This window comes from Enoplosus armatus, chromosome 3, assembly GCF_043641665.1.
Source record: "Enoplosus armatus isolate fEnoArm2 chromosome 3, fEnoArm2.hap1, whole genome shotgun sequence".
In the NCBI taxonomy this organism is placed as follows: domain Eukaryota; kingdom Metazoa; phylum Chordata; class Actinopteri; order Centrarchiformes; family Enoplosidae; genus Enoplosus; species Enoplosus armatus.
Genome location: NC_092182.1, coordinates 23670799 through 23692589, shown reverse-complemented (window position 1 = coordinate 23692589; position 21791 = coordinate 23670799). Strand labels below are relative to the sequence as shown.

At 41.9% G+C, this 21791-nt stretch overlaps 1 protein-coding gene across 1 annotated transcript in view; it reads right to left on the bottom strand.

The window, feature by feature from the left end:
- Positions 1 to 9177: 9177 nt before the first annotated feature.
- Positions 9178 to 21791, bottom strand: part of stab1 (stabilin 1) — a 64664-nt gene continuing 52050 nt past the window's right edge. Inside the window, exons 59-70 of the mRNA XM_070901897.1 lie at positions 21265 to 21397; positions 21088 to 21148; positions 20479 to 20623; positions 20120 to 20253; positions 19144 to 19309; positions 18048 to 18154; positions 16347 to 16466; positions 15790 to 15924; positions 15511 to 15615; positions 12592 to 12741; positions 10208 to 10312; positions 9178 to 9405 (exon numbers count right to left, since the gene is read on the bottom strand). Of these exons, the coding sequence (XP_070757998.1) occupies positions 9337 to 9405; positions 10208 to 10312; positions 12592 to 12741; positions 15511 to 15615; positions 15790 to 15924; positions 16347 to 16466; positions 18048 to 18154; positions 19144 to 19309; positions 20120 to 20253; positions 20479 to 20623; positions 21088 to 21148; positions 21265 to 21397 (1430 nt within the window). The 3' untranslated portion in view covers positions 9178 to 9336. The remainder of the gene's footprint in view (positions 9406 to 10207; positions 10313 to 12591; positions 12742 to 15510; positions 15616 to 15789; positions 15925 to 16346; positions 16467 to 18047; positions 18155 to 19143; positions 19310 to 20119; positions 20254 to 20478; positions 20624 to 21087; positions 21149 to 21264; positions 21398 to 21791) is intronic.

The following is a 21791-nucleotide window of genomic DNA, read 5'->3' as shown; positions in this document are numbered from 1 at the left end:
CTAAAGCTAAAAGTTAGCTAGTTTTTCAGTAGCTAGCTAAACGTTACTTTAGCTAGCAGCAATTCAGGGAGGAGATGAGGTTTAAAAAAAAATACCATCACAGCAACAAGTGCAGCTGGATATTTTTACACTTTTACACTAACTCTATGAAGAAAGAGAAGAATGACCGTCTTTATATCGCGTGCTCTCGTTTTGCTTGTTTCTAGATTTCTGGTGCCTCAATGGCCGCTGTGATCGTGCTTACTTAAAGTGCCGTTGTTGTTATGGAGGTTATTTTTTCAAATGTACTGTCCCGTATTCGCATGGACAATGAAGCTAATGTCTGCACAGACTCAGTCGGGACAGAGCCCGCCGAGGCTCTTGACTTTTCCCCAATTTTGCCTTTGATAGTCAAATCACCTGTCGGTTCTAACATCATCTTCATGGTTTGTCTTCTGTACAGGTCTCCTAGTTGATTGTTAGCATGGTTGTAGACTCTTTCATTTGATACATTCATTCTTTTGTGTTGAATGTCAACTTTTAAATGTTGTCTGTGAATGGATACTGCAGTTTTATACTCTGTGTATAGTATAGACTGGTAGCCTGTTTAACGTAAGTCATTATAGTTAGTTAATTGTCCTCCGGTGCTTTACTAACCCGAGCTACTAGCTAGTTATGGCAGTTGTTCTGTAGCTAGCCAGTTAGTTTAGCTAATTAATGTATCTCTGTGCTGTCGGTTTAAAAACTCAGTCTCAAGCTAACTTGTTTTGAAACAAGAGTCCTGTAAAATGTTCTTAACTTTGCACACAGTGGCTACATAAATGACATCGTGCTAAAAGACTGAGGCTAAAGCAGGTGAGGTGAAGCTGCTGTGCTTAGTTACGGTTGCTAAGCTACGCTTGGACAACAGCTGTTCTGGAGTTTTTAACTGTCAAATGAGGACTGCCTGAATTCACCACTAATTTATGATTTATAATTCTCACCCTTGTTTTCCAGCTCATACTTATTGAGCTGCCACCAGTATCAGATGACATTTAAAATGTTGTGCTGTTCCTCATTTGGGACCAGAGGTGTATATTTCTCTGCTTCTGTAAATCATAAATATGATCATTTAAGTGCTTCAACGTGTTTACAACAATTACTTGTTATATAAAGGGCCAGTCCATCCAGATTTTAGTGTGGTAGTGGTCGTAATAGTATTACCCCTAGTGGTATCTAGCCATGTGGATAGTTTTAGCTTTATTTGCCCAGATTAATGAGATAAAATAAATAATCTTTGGGGCTAAATACTGCTAAGAGTAAGTAGTCATTTTGAGGTTTGGGTGAACTAATCCTTTTATTTCCACTTTTCCGCTTAATATTTCTGCTGATATCAGTTCAACTGTGGAACAAAAGCATGAACTAAATGTTTGCAAGATTGCGATCAGTGGCTGATGAATGTGTAACACTCGACTGTCTTTGTCTTTTCCCTTTTGACCAGTTTAAACACAAATCTTGCTGACGTGAAATCTTGTTACCAGGGTAACCGCTTCACCGCCCGATCTGTCGGTGTAGTTTGCTCGTTGACCCTGTTGCTGGGGTGTTTTTATGGTTTCCGAATTTCTGTTGTTTCACAGCTCCGAGCGGGCATCATCTGTCTGCTGTGGGAGGTGGAGCAGGTGGAGAACAAGATATTTCAGGGGTGGGCCAGGCTTGAGCCAAGCAAGATGCTCAGCTGGCTGGTTTTTGACCTTTTGATTCACAGCAGTAACAGTGGATTGTAATGGAAATGAAGAGTCACAGTAAGAAATGATGTCATAATGTCCACAGAAACGTCTCAGACCTCCTGCAACATAATCAACTTCTGTTGTTAGTCTTTATGTGTAGTCTCTGCTACCTGACTTGGGCTTCAGGTTGGGTTTGTTCATTTTCAAATGTAATTTACTGAGAAGTTCTTTAACTCACTCACTAAGCCAATTGCCTTGTCACCGGTGTGTATTGTATGTTGCAAATAGATTCACAGTCTCAGTACCATCCATTAGCTTGCCGAGCTGGGTGAAATAAATCAAAATGTCGCCTCGGATCGGGTTCAGGTCTCAGGTTTGGCAGTACCACTGGGGTCAGGATGGAATACAATACCAAGCTTGACATCAATACTTACTCACACTTCCACTTCCTCACGCTGTACAAAAATGAAGCCAAAATATCCCGGACACGGCCGCTGTCATCTTGCATTGGTGATGTCAGAGTCTGCGCAGTAGTGATCGGGGGGGGGGGGGGGGGGGGGTATCAAGGTCCCGCCCATACACCCACTCGACCCAATCACGAGTGCACCACCAGGAGACAGAGAGTTCTTTATTTCTGCTTTAGAACGTAATCGCCATGAAAAATGTTCAAGAGAAAGTTTTGTTTCTTTCACTTTGTTCTCTCGACCGCCCCTCCCTCCCTATCGTTGGCTCGTACTCTCAGCTTGGTCGGACTCTCTTTTATCTCACTATCTTAAGACTCGTCAGGAAGCTACCTGCGCATAACTTCAATTTTAACCTCTGTAAACATTTCAAGAAATGTCCGCCTCTCGTGTCAATATTAATTCTAGCAGCACCCAGTGCTCGTTTACTGTGTAAATGTACACTAGTTGAAGTGCCTGCGGTGCCTGTGTTCAGCACTGCAAACTCTGTGATAGTTTCTGACCCATCGGAAAGTACTAACCCCCCCGAGCAGGGACCTTTTGGCACCAGGAACTATGGAAGAGGAGCTAAATATAGTTCCTGGTTCCTCCAATCAAAAGCTAGGTAAAGTTCCTTGAAAGGTTCTTGGTCTCTTGTGAAACGGGGTATTAGTTCCTGAGTCAAATTCCTGGGACTATTTGGTCAAAAAAGGCCACATAGTGTCCTTGCCATGACTAGTTGCAGTCCCACTATACTGTAGGTTCATCAGAGTGGAGAATCCATCCTCAGGGAGCCTGACAAATGATAATACCCACCCATGTGTTACAACGCTTTAGTGATCAGAAGTCCCTCTTCAAAGAGTCCAGCTGGATGAAGATGGTCCTGCAGTCACCCAACACATTGTGGTTTTCAGTGATCAATCCTGCTTCTCCTGGACTGGAGTGTTAATAAATAGTATGCGCAGGCACACTCAAATACTTGTGACATAACAGGATGCCATTCATTGTGAGCCAAACTTCGAAAATATGCTGTGGTTGCCCACCACTACCGAGAGGTGTCCTTGACCACTTGGGGAAAGACGGGATGCCATTAATTCTGAGTTGAACTTTAACATAAGATCATGTATGCATTTAGCCAATTAGAAGGCACATCCCACCATCCATAATCTATAATGATATGCTGTCCATTATAGATTGTGGAATGTGAACAGCTGACAGCTCATGGTCCCTGATTGGCTTCACCTGCGGAGGTGTTTGCTTTCTGGAATGTTCCTCAGTTTGATCTGATGGAGGTATAAAGACCGAAACGTATCTCTAATAATGTTTATTGCAAGGATAAAGACAGCATGTGGGAGTTCTCTCTTTTCTTGCCTATGGACATTTCCTCCTCCACACCTTTCTACAAGAAACTGAAGGTGTTCATGAACCTTTACAGTCAAGAACTGAACCTTGAAAAACATGCTGGCGCTGAACACTACTACTCAAATGCTCCAGCAGCAGCACATCGTGGAGAAGTTGGGAAAGGTTCCACGTTGTGTCCTCTGTCAGGCTGAAACGACAACCTGGCGAACGAGCAGCTCGTTTTTGATTCCCTCGTGAAACTGAAGCACAGAGTTGTTTTCTACTCCACTACGTTAAAGAACTTCAAACAAAATGGAGGAGCAGTCAACAGCGAGCTACCAAGACCAGAATAAGAACAACGATGCATAAAAACGTATTGGAAACTTCTATAAACCTTCAGACTCACGAGAGAGACAGACGCTTTGTATGTGTGAACGCACCGTTAGAAATGAGCTCTTCGGTTTCCTCTCCTCAGACACCGGCTGTCACGTTCGGCTCTTTAACGTGGACAGAGCGTTGTCTCGGCTGAACACCAGACCTGGTCGGGACGTTTCATCAGACGGGAGGTCAGATGTGAACCAACAACATCGGTTTTAAATGAGGTCTGCAGTGGCGGCAAACAGCCAGCCAGCCTGCAGCAGTGGAGGTCAGGGTCTCCGGTCTTCAGCCACCCCGCCCCACACCCCTTTCTCCCCCCACAGCGTCGCTTCTCAAGCAAAACCATTTCCAAGCTGCTCTGCTCTGCAGCCAGCGCTGCCGCTCAGCTCTTTGTGTGTTGGGGGAAGGGAGCTCAGCAGGCGGAGAAACAGCCGGAACAGTAACCTCCACAGCTGCTTGCTCTCCATTTTGGAAAGGTTACCTCGTCACAGATATTCAAATCTCAGTATGGTTTGAATGTAATTACACTGCTGTATGTACCGTGAGTGCACTGCTTTCTGCTGAACTGTCAAGCCAATAAACTGTCTGACGGCCACATGGACAGCAGAGGGAGGAGGTCAGGCTTGTTTTTGTGTCTTGAATGTCGGCAGCAGAGAAGGAAAGCTATTTAAAGTGAAGGTCTACAGAGAGAGGAAGCATTTGGGGTTTTTCGGTGCGAGCCAGCGGTAGACGCAGCAGAATAACAACAATCTTTTTTCTTTTTTTTTGCTTATAGATTCGAACAGAGGAGCTGACGAGAGGAAGGAGAAGAAACAAACTGGATTCTTCCATCATAAAAAAACATGGCTGCTTTCACACAGAAAACCTGAGTGTAACAAAAATCAGCTGGCTGTGTAAACAAAACACATTTCTTCTGTTTAGACAGCCATGAGGAAAAACAGAGGTAGGATAAGAACAGATGTGGAGGCCAATGAGAGACACAGAAACAGAGTGAAAACTGAAGCAGATTTCTGTGGTTTTGATGTAAACAAAACAAGAAAAAAATCAGTTCTGGCAGCAAAGAAATGAAGGAAAAGCCAACAAAGGATCATAAGTTCATGTTTTTTTTTTTTTTATTGTAACAGCAGCAGGATCAGACGGTGATCAGGCTTTGTCTTTAGCAGCTGTTACTGTCTACAGACTGTTTGTGATGTGTCCATTTCATTGAGAAAAACAGCCCTGAATTCCCTGACCGCCCATCCTGTCCTGTCGGGGGAGGGGAGGGGAGGGGGTGGGGGGTGGGCAGGGCTGAAAGCAATGATTACTTTTACAATCAATTCATCTTTCGATTACTTGCCATGTTAGCAGTGTGTCTCTGGGGAAGGCAGTGTTGGTCACTTTGATCCAGATTAAAATATCGATTATATGGATTGCAATGAACTTTTATTCGGACGTCTGTGGTCTTCAGAGGAGACCAGATGACTTTTTAGGTTTTTAGTGAAGGGAACTGTTGGAGGGATTATCATGAAATATGGTATAGATTTCCCCTGACCCCCTCAGGATAACTTGTAACTTTTCATATAGCGCCACCATGAGGTCAAATTATATGGTGAATATTAACATCAAACATGTTACCATCAACATGTTAGCATGCTGCCACTGTGCCTAAGTACAACCTCACAGAGACACTAGCATGGCTGTTGACTCTTCAGGTTTGCTCAGATGAGAAAAGTGAATTTACGGATTGCGTCAACTTTACAGATGTTAGCTGTTAGCTAGCTAGCGACGGACGGACGCACCAACAGTGTCTGTGTGTTTGTGTTCAGCTCAGCCTCTGACTGAACTCAGAAACTCCAGCTCTCCCAGTTATTTCCCTCCAGTCTCTCTCCTTTTTCCTGTCGTATGATATGAAACAGACTCATAAACCCCTGCCATGAGCGTCATTTTTTAAAAACATTTTCAACTCGTACCGTCATGGGCAAATTTGTGTCTAACTGAGCCCAAACGCACCTTTCCTTTCTCTTTGTATGTAATAGGGCCGCCTGTAAAATCTGCTTTGCATTCTTTCACCTTTTCGTTTTTCAATTAAGATTCGAGAATATAGTGAAACAATCAATAAAAGTGACATTGATTTCATGGAGCAGAGTCTTTACGGATTTAGCTTTTTTTTTTTTTCCAAAGTTAAAGTTGTTGGAGCAGTTGATGCCCAGCCCAGAACAGCAGTAACGTCCCGGAGTCTCTGCTGGCTGCCTGGCAACTGCTCAGAGCCAAGAAATAGTGCAGCACATAACTCATAAACAGAGAATTGTTGTTTTTGCAATTTATTATTTTTTATATGGATGAAACAAATTCAGTTTTATTTATATAGCTCCAAATCAAACAGAAATAACACCTCTGGGCACTTTTCATATAGAGCAGGTCTAGACTGTACTCTTTATGATATGAGAGAGAGAGAATACAGTAGCACAATGCAAGTTCCACATAGAGATGTAAAGTAATGGTAAGGGTAATAATATTAATAAGAATAATAGTAATAATAGATCCAAACTCTACAGCTGCAGAGGCAGAAATACCTGCAGGAAGCAACAGAGGGAGAGGAGGAGAGAGGAGAGGATATGATGACCAGTAAGAGCTTTGTAGGTGATCAGGAGGATTTTAAATTCTTTTCTGGATTTTACAGGGAGCCAGTGCAGAGAAGCTACGATCTTTTTCCCTGAGTATGAGTACACGTGCCGCAGCATTTTGGATTAACTGGAGAGAGTTTCATCTGGCTTGATTGATAGATATAATTAGGTGTCATCTGCATAACAATGAAACATGAACTGGTTGGTGGAGAACCATGGGGCTATGCTTCCTTTGGACAGTCATCTGGCCTCCCTGAGCTGCTAATAGGAGCATTGGGTGGGTCCACACCGTGAACAAGATATAACGTGTAAATTAGAGAAGTCAAGCTGAGCGGCTGCTGGTTGTATCTGCATCTAACCGAGAGACGAGAGTGGTATCAATCTTCCCATTCAATTCTCTGCCAGAAAGTAAATATGTGCATTTCCCAAAATGTCGAACTCTTCCTTTAACACGGGGACACAGGATGAGAACTTGTCTTTAATTTTAACCGTCAGACCAGATTTGGGGATTTGCAGGTCAAAACATGTTTAGATGTCTGAGATAAACTTAAAAAAAAAAAGTCTACAGATGCATATAAATGTATGTGCGTTTGCATGATTGTGCATGCATCTTGAGGTGAGTAGGACCTGTCATCACTAGGTGACGGTTCATTGTGGATCCTTTGTAATCATGTGATGTCAGTGCAGCCAATAGAACAACAACCTACTCTTGATGACGTCAGATCACCATCTGATGAGTACAGGGCTGCTGTGGACAACTTCACATGGTGCGAGCAGAACCGCCTGCAGCTCAACGTGACAAAGACAAAGGAGCTGACTGTGGATCTGAGGAGGACCAAGGTGCTGATGACCCCTGTTTCCATCCAGGGGGTCAGTGTGGACATTGTAGAGGACTACAAGTACCTGGGAGTTCACATAAACTGGACTGGGTGAAGAACACTAATGCCCTCTACAGGAAGGGCCAGAGCTGTCTCTATTTTCTGAGGCGGCTGAGGTCCTTCAACATCTGCCGGACTATGCTGAGGATGTTCTATGAGTCTGTGGTGGCCAGTGCTATCCTCTATGCTGTTGCATGCTGGGGCAGCAGGCTGAGGGTGGCGGACTCCAACAGACTCAATAAACTGATCCGCAAGGCCAGTGACGTTGTGAGGGTGGAGCCGGACTCTCTGACGGTGGTGTCAGAGAGGAGGATGCTGTCCAAAGCTGCGGGTCATCTTGGACAATGTCTCACATCCTCTCCATGACGTACAGGTCGGACACAAGAGCACCTTCAGTGGGAGACTCATTCCTCCCAAATGTACAACAGAGCGACACAGGAAATCATTCCTGCCTGTGGCCATCAAACTGTTCAACTCCTCCCTCTGAGTGTTAGACACTCAGGAAGAAACAGACTGGAAATCTGGACCTGCCTCTACACATACTACCTCACTATTACTTACTTATTCTTAAATGTGCAATACATACATATATATATAGACAAACATATGCATTGCTGTTGTATATATTTTTACTTTTATTTTTCACTTAAATATTGTAAATGTGTACGTTTTTATTTTATATTTCTTATTTTTATATTTTGTACATACTTTTATTTCTAAATTTATTCTGCTTTCTACTCTTGAATGGGAGCACCGGTACTGGACAATTTCCCCCCGGGGATCAATAAAGTATTTCTGATTCTGAGGTCGGTGGCATCACCAGTGTCAGACGAGGCTGCAGTGATTTCCTCCACACCGTCTCTAATGTCGTTAAACTGTTTTCTGCCTCTCTGTTGACATACAACACCATCAATGATTAATGACAAAACAGCAGCAGACGGATAAAGTTTAATGTCTTCTCAGAGGTTCGGATTAAATGATGGTGGACATTTTGGTTGCTTGAGGAAATGCAGCTGCTCCAGTGTGGCAGTTCTTTGTGTTTGGTGTTTAGCCAGTTTCAAAGATATGGCTGGCATTCTTCCCATCAAGTTCGTTCCCACTGAAGATGTACATCCTTAAAAACAGATCATAAATACGTAGTTGCATTTTTTAAAAGACTCAGCTTTGTTGGCTTTGAATTAATAACCAACTCTGCGCCTTTACACAGCTTTGTTTTGGCTCCCTGGACTGACAAAACCTGGCTTGCATAAAACGTTGGGCAGCGGCATAAGCTAACCGCACACTACGTGCTCAGCATCAAACGACAGACAGACAAAATTAGCGACATAGCTGGTAACGAAAGTGAACACCTAGCAGCTACAGAGTCAGATATTCTTCAGTAGTTGGTGGAGACCAAACCAGAGCTAAAAGGAGAGTTAATATTGGTCTTATATTCATCAGGTGGACACAAGCATGACTGGAATTTGATGATAATATTGCTCTGTGTCATTTGGATGTTTGCTAACATGTTAGCCATAAGTTTGTTTTAGCCATAAAAGTTTGTTTTAGAGATTTTCTGCCCACTAGTGGTCAAAAATCCCTTAACACTGGTAACTTTTTTAAATTAAAATAAAAGCAGAAAATAGCTGTGGTTAATATGTTTGCAAACAACGAGCCACTTCCTCCTCCTCTCCTTTTAGCTTTGGTTTGGTCTCCACCAGCTCCAGAGGGAAATATCTGGCTCTTTAGCTGTTGAATGTTCCACTTTCTTCACCAGCTAGTGAGCAACCCTGACCCTCTGACTGTGTCTGTCTGCTATTAAACTCTGCTGTTAAACTTAATCATTTGATCCATTGCTAATGAAAAACATTGATTTGGTTTTTCTCCCAGAGAGCATCTGGGTTGAGTAAACAGACAACTTTTATTTCTTATTTGGATACAGAAGAACTGAGTAATAGCTGAACCATGATAAAGCCAACAGGTTATTGTGGTATGTACACAGACAGCTAAAGTTTTACTGGTTCAACTGGTTCTACTGGTCCAGGTCCAGAATCTTTGGAGGTTCTTCAGGTTCTGCTGGCTCCACCCCCTGACTGGAGTCCTGTAGTAAGGAGAGAAAATTATGAAACCTAGAAACCTACACCAAAAGTATACTATAAGTACGGGAGAGATCTTTTCTTAATGTGCCTCCAGTGGAAGTGATGAGGGCCATAATCAGTTCGCGTTGTGTATAAAAATATATTCCAGTTTAGTTAAGTTTATCTGAAGTTCATTTGAGGCTTCAGCAGTCTGAGTTAGTCAAACCAACAATATATCTTCCGATGTTACTGTCTGTTTAGTACAGAATGTTCTCTTTGTAAATCCCTGGACTTCCTTATTGAGGAGACTGTAAAAATGAAAAGCTGCTATCTGGATGTTTTGTATACTGTTCTTCGCTTATGATAAGTAGCCTAGCAAATCTGTGCTACTTTGCCGAACCTCAGTGTCTCAACGCCCAAATAAGGTCTCACATTCACACACTCCCTTTTACACTTAGTTATATGAAAAGGCAAAGTGTTAATATTGACCATGCTGCAGTATTGAGAGTTAAAAATACCAGAAAAGTTTAACCTGGCTCAACTTTTGCTACAATGCAACGTCAACTGATTGAATAAATATGAACACACACTTCTGGTAGATTACCGTGTAACGTGAAAGCTGTTTTTCTACTGTTTACTTCGCAATCGTCGTGCCGTAAGATAAAATAGTTTCCGCTGTGATAAGTTTCCGTTATCGTAAATTTGCGTCTCATAGTATTATAAACTGTGGTGCAGTGTTGTGTGTGTTGATGTCTGAGAAGCCTTTAAATTCACAAATCTGTCACTCATGTAAACGTTCAGTCAGACTCTGATTGGTCGACTCACCCCAAACGGCTCGGTGAAGGCTCTGGATCCGCTGTACAGAGGGTTGGGGATGGAGACCAGCGCGGGCTTCGTCCTGCCACCCGCCGCACCGTCCTCATCCTCATTCTGTCACAGAGGAAACAGCAGGAATGACTATCACCTGTTACCAAGGACAGTAAACTACCGGCAGAGTTTATTTTCTGAATAAGGCCGAAAACTGCAGAGTCACTTCCTGCTTTTCAGAAAACAATCTGTAATTCTGTGACTCTTCGTCGACCCCTGTGTTGTCTGCATGTAGGTCAGTGAAGTGTTTATAACAATGGGGGGTCCTGGTCTGATGGGCAGGAATGATCAGATGGTGCTCAGCTCTGAATGACACTTAATGTACGATCACTGAATGAAACATGATGCAGTGATTAAGTCTCTGATATGCGAAAGGAGTCAGTACCCGTTAAGCACTGATTTGGTGGTATTCAGGTTTTAAGACAATTTAACGTCCAGGTCAAACCCAGGCTACACTTACATACATTTCAGTGTATATTCAGGACTTTCTAATTGTATTTAATTAATTTACCTCTATTTAACCAAGTAAGTCCCTCTGTGATCAGAGACTTCTTTTGCAAGTGAGACCTGGCCAAGATGGCAGCACAGAAGCTGCAGCCAAACAGACACTAAAACAAATGAAACTAGAAGGTGCAAAAAAGCTAAGAACAGAGAATCAGATGGAGTAATTTACCACAGAATTTACAAAAATGTTATTCAATTTGGTTAGATTTATCAGGTTCCTCAATCGGTGGGTTTACATGCACCTAAGTATCCGGGTTCCAGTCTGCTTTCTACAGTAAGCTGATTTCTTAAACTAAAAAACAGTTTTCCGTAAGCGGGGAAGGGGAATATAGAAACCTTTATCAGCTTTTTACAAGTACATGTGAGAGGAAGTAATACGTCCTTGTATTAGGTCTGTTTCCACCACTGAACATTTGAGTATTCATTAAATTTAGACACTTAGGAAAATCTCAGCTTTGTCTGTCTGTCTGAAACAGACACCCTGTCCCCCCCAAAAAAGTCTGATGCAGCATCTTCTAACACTAATACACTAATACCAAAAAAGCTGCCTCGGTCAGGAGACAAGGAAGTATACAGCACCGCCAGAGTGAGACTGAAAGCTGGCATCAGGAGGGGCAAAGCGGAGACATCAGGAGAGACCTCAACACCAAAGACATGTGACGGGCAATCCAGAATATCACAGGCTACAAAAGCAGGAGCTCCCCCATCGTGTGAGGCCACACCGCCGGATGAGCTTAACACCTTCAATGCTCGCTTTGATCTCCTCAACAAAGAGTCAGCTGTCAAGTCTCCTCCGCCTCCAGAGGACCGGACACCGTCAGTATCCACGGCGGATGTGAGAAGAACCCTGCTGAGAGTGAATATGAGGAAAGCTGCTGGGCCTCATAACGTCCCTGGCCGTGTACTAAGAGCATGTGCCTATCAGCTAGTCGATTTTTAACATCTCAGGACCTGTGACAGGAAATTGTTCCCGCCTGCTTCAAGACAGCCTCAGCCAGCCTGGACCCTCACCATGCCATCTCCACTGCCCTCACACATCTTAAATAACAACATCTACATCAGAATGCTGTTTGTTGATTTTAGATCAGCATTCGACACGATCTCCCCCCTGAAACTGGTTGGCAAACTTTAGCACTCTGGGCTCGATACCGTGCTCTGCAACTGGATATTGGACTTCCTCACAAACAGACCACAGACAGTTCAGATACAACCTCGTGTTTAACAAATCCTTGAACCCTTGAAAATAAGAAACCCCTGCTTCCAAAAGTGTTCGGAGGAAATCTGATTACAGACCTGCTGCATGTGTACGCGTATTCACCAGCTTACTACAAACGTTTCATTTGTTCTCTCGTTGGGTTGAACTTGGTTGAAGTTGCTCTGTAGTGTTTTCACTTCTGGTTTGTTATGGGAGCTAATCTCTGTCAGACTCTGTGAGATTCCTTTGTTACCTTTTTTACACAATGTTTGCATGTTGCCATGGTAACCTGTGCCACATGGCTTTATTTCCCAGGTTGTCCTTATTGTATTTGCATCTAATTGAAATGCCTTTACCGGCCTGACGGACCTCCGCGAGAAAAATCTTAACAGTCAACGGTGATTTTTCTGTATCTTCAAAAACATGTTTTCATACTTTTAGATATAAAAGGATTGCAACTAAAATTCCCTGCAACTTTAATTAATTCATTAATGATTCTATTGAAAAATGTCAAATTAAAAAAACAAATTCAGTTCAGTTTTAACCTGCAGGTCAACAATCAGTGTTACTGGGAACAATATCAGTCCTGTCACTGTGTGTGTGTGTGTGTGTGTGTGTGTGTGTGTGTGTGTGTGTGTCTCACTCTGAAGTAGTGGAAGCGGAAGGCGTCGGTCTTGTGTTTGAAGACGTAGTAGCCGAGTGCAGCCAACACACACACCAGCAACAGCGACACCAAGATGGCCGACATTGTGCCGCTTGAGTGGGCGTGGCCTCTGGAAGCATCATGGGAGATCTGGAGGCGACAGGTATGACAAACACACGCATGAGCATTACGACATCATGTTAAACCTTTTAATCCTCTCTGTGTGAGTAAGTGTGTGTGTGTGAGTGAGATGTCTCTCTCACACACACACACACACACACTCACTCTTTATCTGTCCAGCTCTAATTACCATGGCAACACTTTGCTGCACTGTCACTGGGGAGACATGACTCTCTGTGCCGGGTCATCACCACCACCAGCTTTATTTGTAATTCAACTAATTAAAATGAATAATTAATGTTAAAGATCCAATCAGAAGACAAACAGGGCTGATCCTCCTGATCCTGGTCACATGTCCGTGACCGACTCTGGCAGCCATTTTGTTTTTCATCACAGGAGGAAGAACCTGTTCACAGGATGTGGAGGAAAGAAAGATGGCCACCAACACTTCACATGTCGGAGTAAGTCAAAGTCTGACTGTTTACAGGTTAGTGTGACGATTTGAGTTTTTGTGAGAAATAAAAATGCACTTTTGCTAATAAATCATAACTATCTCCTTGACGTTTGTTTTGACTTGTGTACTTATTTTAAGAATAAATTGTATATATTTTCCATTAGTATTCTTCAATGGGCATTCATTTTTGATGAATCTATTGACAATGTTGGTACTGCAGTTTGATTGGTGCTGTATGTGTGTGTGCTTGGCACTACAGTGGTAGCACTTAAAAGTCCAAGTTTTCCACTGTGGTTTGGTTGTAGCTCCTCTGCAGGGTTGCTGCAGCAAGCATGCACTGTCCTCCAACCTCATAAAATCCAACATGACCCTCCCTCATCTATTTGCTGTCATTAACGTGTGTTTACGTCGATTTTGTCAGATGATGTCGCGGTCATAAAATATAGATTTGATCAGCAGCAATGGCAGTTGGTTAACTGGTATTTATGAGCTGTGACCACATCCATATCTATGTTTGTGTTATTTGCTCCGTTGCCAGAAACAACAGAAACCGAAAAACATGTAAATGACTATATTGTGAATTTGGCTGCATTAAAACACAGAATAGATGATCACAGAGAGCAGGAGGGGGGCCAGGATGGAGGTTTAATGGACTGACGGTCATTAAGAGTCCCGGGCTATCTCAGAGCAGGGGAGGGTCTTCATTTTTTCTCATCTAGGGCTTAACACTTATTTCAGCTTTAATGTAAAATTTAATATAAAACTAATCATAATCTGAAGTGGATCTTTATAGATTATAGGTGTTTTTGATGATTGATATTGTGTTGTTTTTTCTTGACTCAAGGCTGCGAGTTCAGTAAACAGTTGGTGGTTTTGTTGAGAACTCAGTGACCTTGTGTTTGATAACCTGATGACGCTCAGAGGAGGAGACCATAAAACAACAGCACTCAGGCCTGTTCCTTGTTAATCCTCCAGGCTCCACGTCGTCTCTACTCTCACACTTGGAAATGTGCTCCAAATAATAATAAATATCTTTTAATAAAGATGTGTCAACATCACTGTGATCATGTGGTCAAACTGTTGCGTATGCGTATGCGTAATGCGTATCATTACATTGTAGTAACAGCTGACGGCTACTGACTTTTATACCTTTGTTTTCACCAGTTACTCGATCCAAATACTGGAGATCCTGACACAGAACTTTTAAGGTGCGTTCAACATTGCGCCAATTCACAATTTATGTACTTGAAGAAATCATATATTAAAACTTTACTGTTAAAATTCAAAACCTGAAGAAGATTCACGTCTGAGATCAAAATGTGTTAAACTGTCCACAGTCAGTGTGTGTGAAGGGGTGGGGACGAGTGGAAACATGCTCAACACGGAACATAAGTCATTTGGGTGAATAGAATAATTGTTATTTCGCCAGAGGCTTCAGATTAATCACTTGAGATCTCGTCTTCATCATCTTTTTTGCGTCCCACGTCATGAATATTAATCAGAGTTGTGATGTTATCAGGGTGGAAACTCAGCTGATTGAATCTTCATTTTCTGAAAACTGTGCCAAGAAACTAAACACAGCCATCTGCTCTCTGCCCACAACTGTAGCTGTTGCCTGGCAACAACAGACAGAACGTTATATTGGGAACCGCCGCGGACAGGAGAGGGGCGGTCGCCACGACGCCTCCTGGTGGCTGTGGTCAGAACTGCAGCAGTTTACGATACAGCAGATATTTTCATCTCATTGTTAGCAAGCTTATGACATCAAAAGAAAAATCTATTTATGATGAAGTTTTTGTTTCAGTTTACCTCCAGAGAACCAGAAGGTTTTACCCAGGATTAAATTATTTTTCTGCTATAGTTAAAATGTTGCTGCTGAGGGTCAGAACAGGAACTACTGAAGGTTTTTCTAATTGATGCTGAACATACCAGTGGGAAAAACTACATGACACACTGAACTGCTACATATCAGTATCAGACCAAGAACAGTAAGTACAGCTTTACATTTTGAATTTATGAATTTAAACTTACACGTCACAATTTGTATTTGTTTGTACGTTTTGGCACTACAGTTCCCATCATGCTTTGGGTGATGTAAACAGGAAGTGTAATGTCAGTAAATTAGCTGTGAGCTACACCTTGAGCCCTGACATTTTGGTGAATCTGCACTGCATGTTAAATGGTCACCTGACTTAGTTTCGATACTGAACAAAACATCCAAACATGATTGTAATTTATAAAAAGTGTCTTTTTGTATGATTTCTAAGTGTCTTTATGGATGTTTAAACTGTTGAGGTCATGCTGATTCAAGCGTGTGACGTTTTTAAAGTGACATCTTCACTCACCGGTGCGGGGGGTGCAGTCAGCGGGGCCTCAATGATGTGGATGATCCCGTTTACAGCAGGAATGTCCCAATCCAGCAGCAGCCGCCGGTTCACCAGCTTATAGCTCTGAGGGGAGATCATTTAAAACAATGACAAAGACACAAAATCAAAAAAATTATGGTAATAAACTTCTCTTTTGTGTTTCCATTCATGGACCCAGGAAGTGTGTGTGCGTGTGTGTGTGTGTGTGTGTGTGTGTGTGTGTGTGTGTGTGTGTGTGTGTGTGTGTGTGTTTCTGACCTCGTTGTTGCCATGGGTAACAGTCAGGTCGAACCCAAGCCAGGATTTGATGACTTCCTGATGTCTAAGATCCTTGAATGCTCGTCTGCTGTGATTGGCTGAGATGTGATACTCAAGATCTCTAAAAGACAGAGTCTAAAAACACACACAGAATAGAAACAGATTAGATTTCATTGACCACTCTGTCAGTTGGAACCTGCTGATATTCTGATTGAACTATTTTAGTTCTAAAGGTTAAAAACTTAATTGGGAACTATTAAGTAAAGGTTAATATACGTGTTAGTGTGGTTCTCTGCATTTCTTGAAAATCCAAGCATAACGCACTGACACATGCTTTCATAAAACTATGTAGTCAGTCTAATATATTTATTAATAAACTGTCAAATGTACATACAGTTACATTAACTAACAGTTAGTTAAAATGTATCATAGAAAAGTGAATGTATGTATTAATATACTCACTTTTTTAAGTTGTGTAAAACAAAATAGTACCTCAACTGCAAAGGGTACCAGGCCTTTATTTGAAGCAGGCTTACATTAGAGGGTCAGTACATCACCTGGTTTTGGGCGAAGCCGGCGTTATGAGGAACAAACAGCGTGACCTCAGACTTCCTGTGAGACAGAAATTCCACGAGCTGTCTGCCCTTAGAGGACGAGCCGCTATAGTCCAACAACAACTACAGACACAGAGAGAGAGAGAGAGTCAAGACTTAATATCCACCCAATCATTCTGTGATGCATGCTTTTATTTTGTAAAATCCTAAAACTGTCCACACAAACACATCACATTTACTTATGCAGAGCTTTAAAGAGCTGATCCAGAGAGATTCAGGTGTATTAGAGTGTGTAGACCTGTTTGTTTGAAAATACCTGCTGTCTTTTTATGGACTATTATATTTTAATATAAATACATACTTATTCATTATTTTACTAATGTATATATTGTTTGTAGTTCTTGTATTATATCCTGTGCTTTGTACAGTTTTAGTTTTATGTTTTTATGTTAAAAACTGGTTGTGTTGTACTGTGCTGGTTTTGTTGTACGAGACTAAACTGAATTCTGATCCGGTTTGAAGTAACACTGAGGAGACAAACTGTACCTCTCTGTTTAGTTCTGAGATGTCTCTTTGTCTGAGGACGGAGAGGAAATGAGTCCATGATGAAATGCACCTGGATCAGACCCAGGAAGCTCTTTATGCCAAAATAAGGAGACATTAAAGTCCTGATCACAGAACATAACGATTGATGTCTCCAGATAAGAAGCTTATAATTATCTACTTTTCATAATACAAGTAAAATCATTTAATAATGTTTAATAAATTAGGTTGTTAAAGTCTCTGTGTCTACAATTTGAAAATGTCCCACAATGGAAGTCTCAAATAAAGACACCCTCCGCAAAGGAACCCAGAGGAGGCTTCTTTCTGTGAGCGACTGGCGGCACAATTTTAACAGTTTTGGTTATTTTACATCACAGATTTCTGTTTGTTTTCTCCGCTCTCTTCTCTTATTTGAAGTAGGCGGGGCTCAGTTGGAAAAAGGTGGTGTCACATACTTTTGAGCACATCAGGAATTAGTAAGAATTTAATCTAAATGTGATTGCTGTTGTGGGTTGTTTGCTTATGTTTCCAGGCCACTGTCAATCAAATACACCCACAGAATCCTGATGAAGCAGTTTGACAGTGATGTACAATATTTTCAGCGTGGCTCAAGATGGGAATATCCGTTGTTCTGTCCACTTTGGTCCAGACTGAAATTGGATGCCATGAAATTTGGTGCAAATATTCATGGTGCCCAGAGGATGAATCCTAATGACTTTGGTGATCCCCATGAGGTTTTCATGGCTTTGAGTGAAACGTCTCAACAACTATTGGGTGCAAATTTTAGCATGCTAACACGCTAAACTAACATGGTGAACATGGTAAACATTATACCTGCTAAACATCAACATGTTAGCATTGTCATTCTGAGCATGTTAGCCTGCTCACACTAGCATTTAGCTCACGGAGCCACTAGCATAGCTGTAGACAAGAAGTCTTGTTTTCCAAACTTTAATCTTGACTGTTGCTTATGTAGTAATAAGCTGAGTCGCTGATGGTGAAATATGAATGAAAAAGCTGAACAGCTAATGCAAGCACAACACTGTACTCCACACATGTTATTATTACTCATATGAATGACTGAAAACACTGACGCAAGTTATAACAAAATTAGAATACAAATATAATTTTGCAACTAAATGGTCCAACTGTCACACTCACCTTGTAAAATTTGGAGAAGTTACTGTACGTTGCAAGGACGTTGGTCAGGACGCCGTTACAGAAGTCTCCGTTTCCAATGTAACCAGCGGGACACACACACGAAACATCTGCACACACACACACATTAACATAACTAGGAATACTTTTAGTTCATTGGGGTTGTTAGAGATGTTTGTTGGTGACCAGTAGCAGTTTTGTTGTTTGTTTTTTTGTACAGCGTCATGTGTGTGTCCTTCTAAAGTGAGTTTTTAGGTCTGATGTTGTGTCTCAACTCTGTCCTTTTATTTGTCTTTCGGTAGATTTTATCAGAAATCAGGATTGTATTGTTGTGTTTTGCAGTTGTGTAGTGAACAACTCTAAATCCATCAGACTTTAATATTCTGGAGAATTCGTACTATAGTGGAATAAACTGTGGTTGATACTAGACTCACTGCTTCACAAAAATTATTGATCTGTTGTTTAAGTATATTGAGCACAGGGGGCTGCGTCATTTAAATTATTAGATTGGTGCTGAAACAATTTGACAACTAGTCAATTAGCCAATGGACAGAAACTTAGTCAACAGTTTGTCGATGGGTTAATAATTTAAGTAATTTATGAAGCCAAAACACATTCTGTGGTTTCAACTTCTCAGCCGTGAGAATTTTCACAAATGTCTTTGTTCCATGATTTAATTCTGATTAAATTTTGTTTTCAGTTTTTAGTTTTTATTTTCTAATATTTCTTAATCAACACGAACACTGACGAAAATAAGTCCAGGACTATATCCTTGACAAAATGTTGGATCTTATGAATATATTACAATATTTTCAATAAACCGAACTGAATATCATTATAATCTGAATATTTTCAATTTTAACCATTTTCTGACATATTAAAGACAAAACAATTAACCCATTAGTTGAAAGAATAAGTTATAGAATAAATAATGAAAATAATCTTTAGTTGCAGCCCTGGATAATAAAGCCAACACAAAAGCCTGTAAAACTGAATCCACAGAGAGCCTCACAAATAAACTAAAATCTGTGTTTCCACAGATCAGTCAGCAGGGTGGACCTGCCTCTGTCTGAACACAGAGACTGTGCTGCCGTAGTACCTTTGAGCCTGTAGCAGTAGGCGTCGTACTTGCTGCTCTGGTCCACAGGTTCTTTGTAGATGACCAGGCCCACGTGGTTGTCGCCACACCTGACTGAGGGAAAGCGGGTTGGGTATCCCACCTTCCCCCCCTCCATCCAGCCGGCCACGCACAGATGCATCCCCAGCTGTCAGGACCAGAGAGGAAGGACGACAGCAGGATAAATGATTGATCTCAAGTCCCAGCATGCGCTGCTGTGATCGGGACAGGCGAAAGATGAATACTTCATTTATTAACTGGAAGAGGTTGTTACAATGTGGTTGGAGACACAAAGAGGTTCAGTTTTACGTCCTATTAGTTTGCTATTTAACAGGATATCTCAAAAACTACTAAAAGTAAAGCTCGATTTATTCTGCATTAAGCATTAACCTACATGCGTAGGCTCTGAGGTTAAGCCGCAGCTGAAGGGCACCTTCTCAAACATGTAACTACACTTTGGGGCAACAGCAGCTCCATGTGGGGACTAGAAACTCTGACTGGCTGTTTGTGTTTCTCCTACACGTTTCTGATGCTGGTGGAGATTGTTGATAGTGAAGACAACAATAAACAAGTTGAAAAAAAGCTCTGTTATTCTCTCATTTTCAGTGACAAAGACATCTCCACTGCAAACCCTCTGCTCGCCGTGATAATGACTCTCACAGTAAATGAAAGACCGTAAATACAGTGACTGGCTTCATAGTTCAACATATGTGGAAATATACTTTTTTGCTTTCTTTTTCGACAGTGAATAAGAAGACCGATACTCACGCATTAATGGGTTAATGGTTTCGATGAACTGTTGTACACTGTAGTTTTTAGTTACTGAAACAGGAGGAAATCTCTACGCTGCATTCTCTACTAAAAACAATGGTCTTCATCCGCTCAATGTTCATGTATGAGTGAGGTGTATTGACCTGTGTGGTGTCTCTATGGAAACCTCTTCTGTAGGTGTGTTTACCTGCTGAGCGTCTCCCAGCTGTTTAAAGCTGGCAAGCGTGGCGTCCTCGGCCTTGCAGGCGGCGTCGGCCTGACTGAAGTTCATCTTGTACTTCCCCTCTGGAGAGCGCAGGTGGAACACTCCAGCTGTGTTGGCTGAACCACAATAACCGTATTACCTTTAGCTCAACTTCAGATTACTGAGCCTTAACGAGCTCTGAGCCTTAACGAGTACATATGTTGTAACCTCTGTTACCACAGTAATAAAAGGCATTTTGGATGTGTTACCATGCTAACAGAAATCATTATGGAAGTGTTACCATGGTAGCAAAACTCATTTGGAATCTGTTACCATGGTAAATAAGTCGTTATAGATATTACCATGGTAATGCAGGTCCTTGCAGGTGGCCACGGGGTCGCAGCCTCCGTTGTCTTCCAGGCATCGGTCATCAGGGGGCACAACCTTCTCCAGACACTGGACTCCATTTCCCAGGTACCCCGGCAGGCACTCGCACTCACGCTCGTTCTGGAGGAACCAGATTACTGAGTGATCAGGTTGAAGCAGGAAGTCAGGTTATGTATTTAGATGCAGTTGGTCAGTCATCCTGTTTCTCCCCTCCGTCCAACCAGCATTGGTTATTTTTTATGTGTATTTAAGATATTATGTCATATAAAACATAACAAGAAACCTGTTTAGGCTGTTTAGTAGTTGGGACAGGAATGCAGTGTGTTTGTTTGTTCAGTTTGCTGCACTGTCACCAGGGAGGGGCGCTTTCTACAGGCGAATTTATTTCATCATTAAAAAAAAAAACATGGTAGAGCTGATATTTGTGTTGATCCTAGCAGCTCTTGCTTGTAATAAATAAACGTGGAGTACTTTTACTGTTTTGTTTGTAGAACAATTTCTTTTTGTTTGTCCTCAAAACACAGATGAACACAGTGAAAAACGAAGCTTTTAAAGAAAAAAGATAAACAAAGGTTTTTACTCACTGGACCAGTGAACTTGCAGGTGGCAAAGTCACTGCAGCCTCCATTCTGCTCTTCAACACACCTGGATTACAAACAGGCAGAAAAACAGCAGCCCGGTGTCACATCTCTAACTGTGAACGTCTCACAGTCATATAAAATCGAAGAAGCGAAACAGAGAAAATGACGGGCCACGCCCACCTGTTGATGGGCTCGCAGGAGTAGCCGTCTCCCTGGTAACCACTGTGACAGGTGCAGTTGACGAGCAGCCCCGTCTGGTTACAGTCTGCGTTCTGGTGACAGCCACCGTTATACTCGGTGCAGAGGTCTGGAGCTGCAGAGCGTTTAATAAAACTGTCATCAGATCTGCTCGCCCGGTGGATTCATGTCAGAACAAATAACAGTATCTGATCTGTGAATGTGTGTCATCTTCACATTTACATATCCCTCTCATGGCTATGCCGTATGATGAGAGCATATAGCAATATGGGACTTCCAATATCAATACGCATGACTCAGATTTCACACATTTTTAACTGAATGTTTTGCAAGCCATTTCTTTAAATTTTGTAATTTGTTGAGACATATTACTCAGAAAAGGGGATAAAAAACTGAGGAAAACATAGTGTTTGATATATTTTTATTGTCTTGTCTCTGAACTCTATCACATTGGATTTGAAATGAAACGGCTATGAGGTTGAAGTGGTAACTTTCCACTTTGAGGGGTG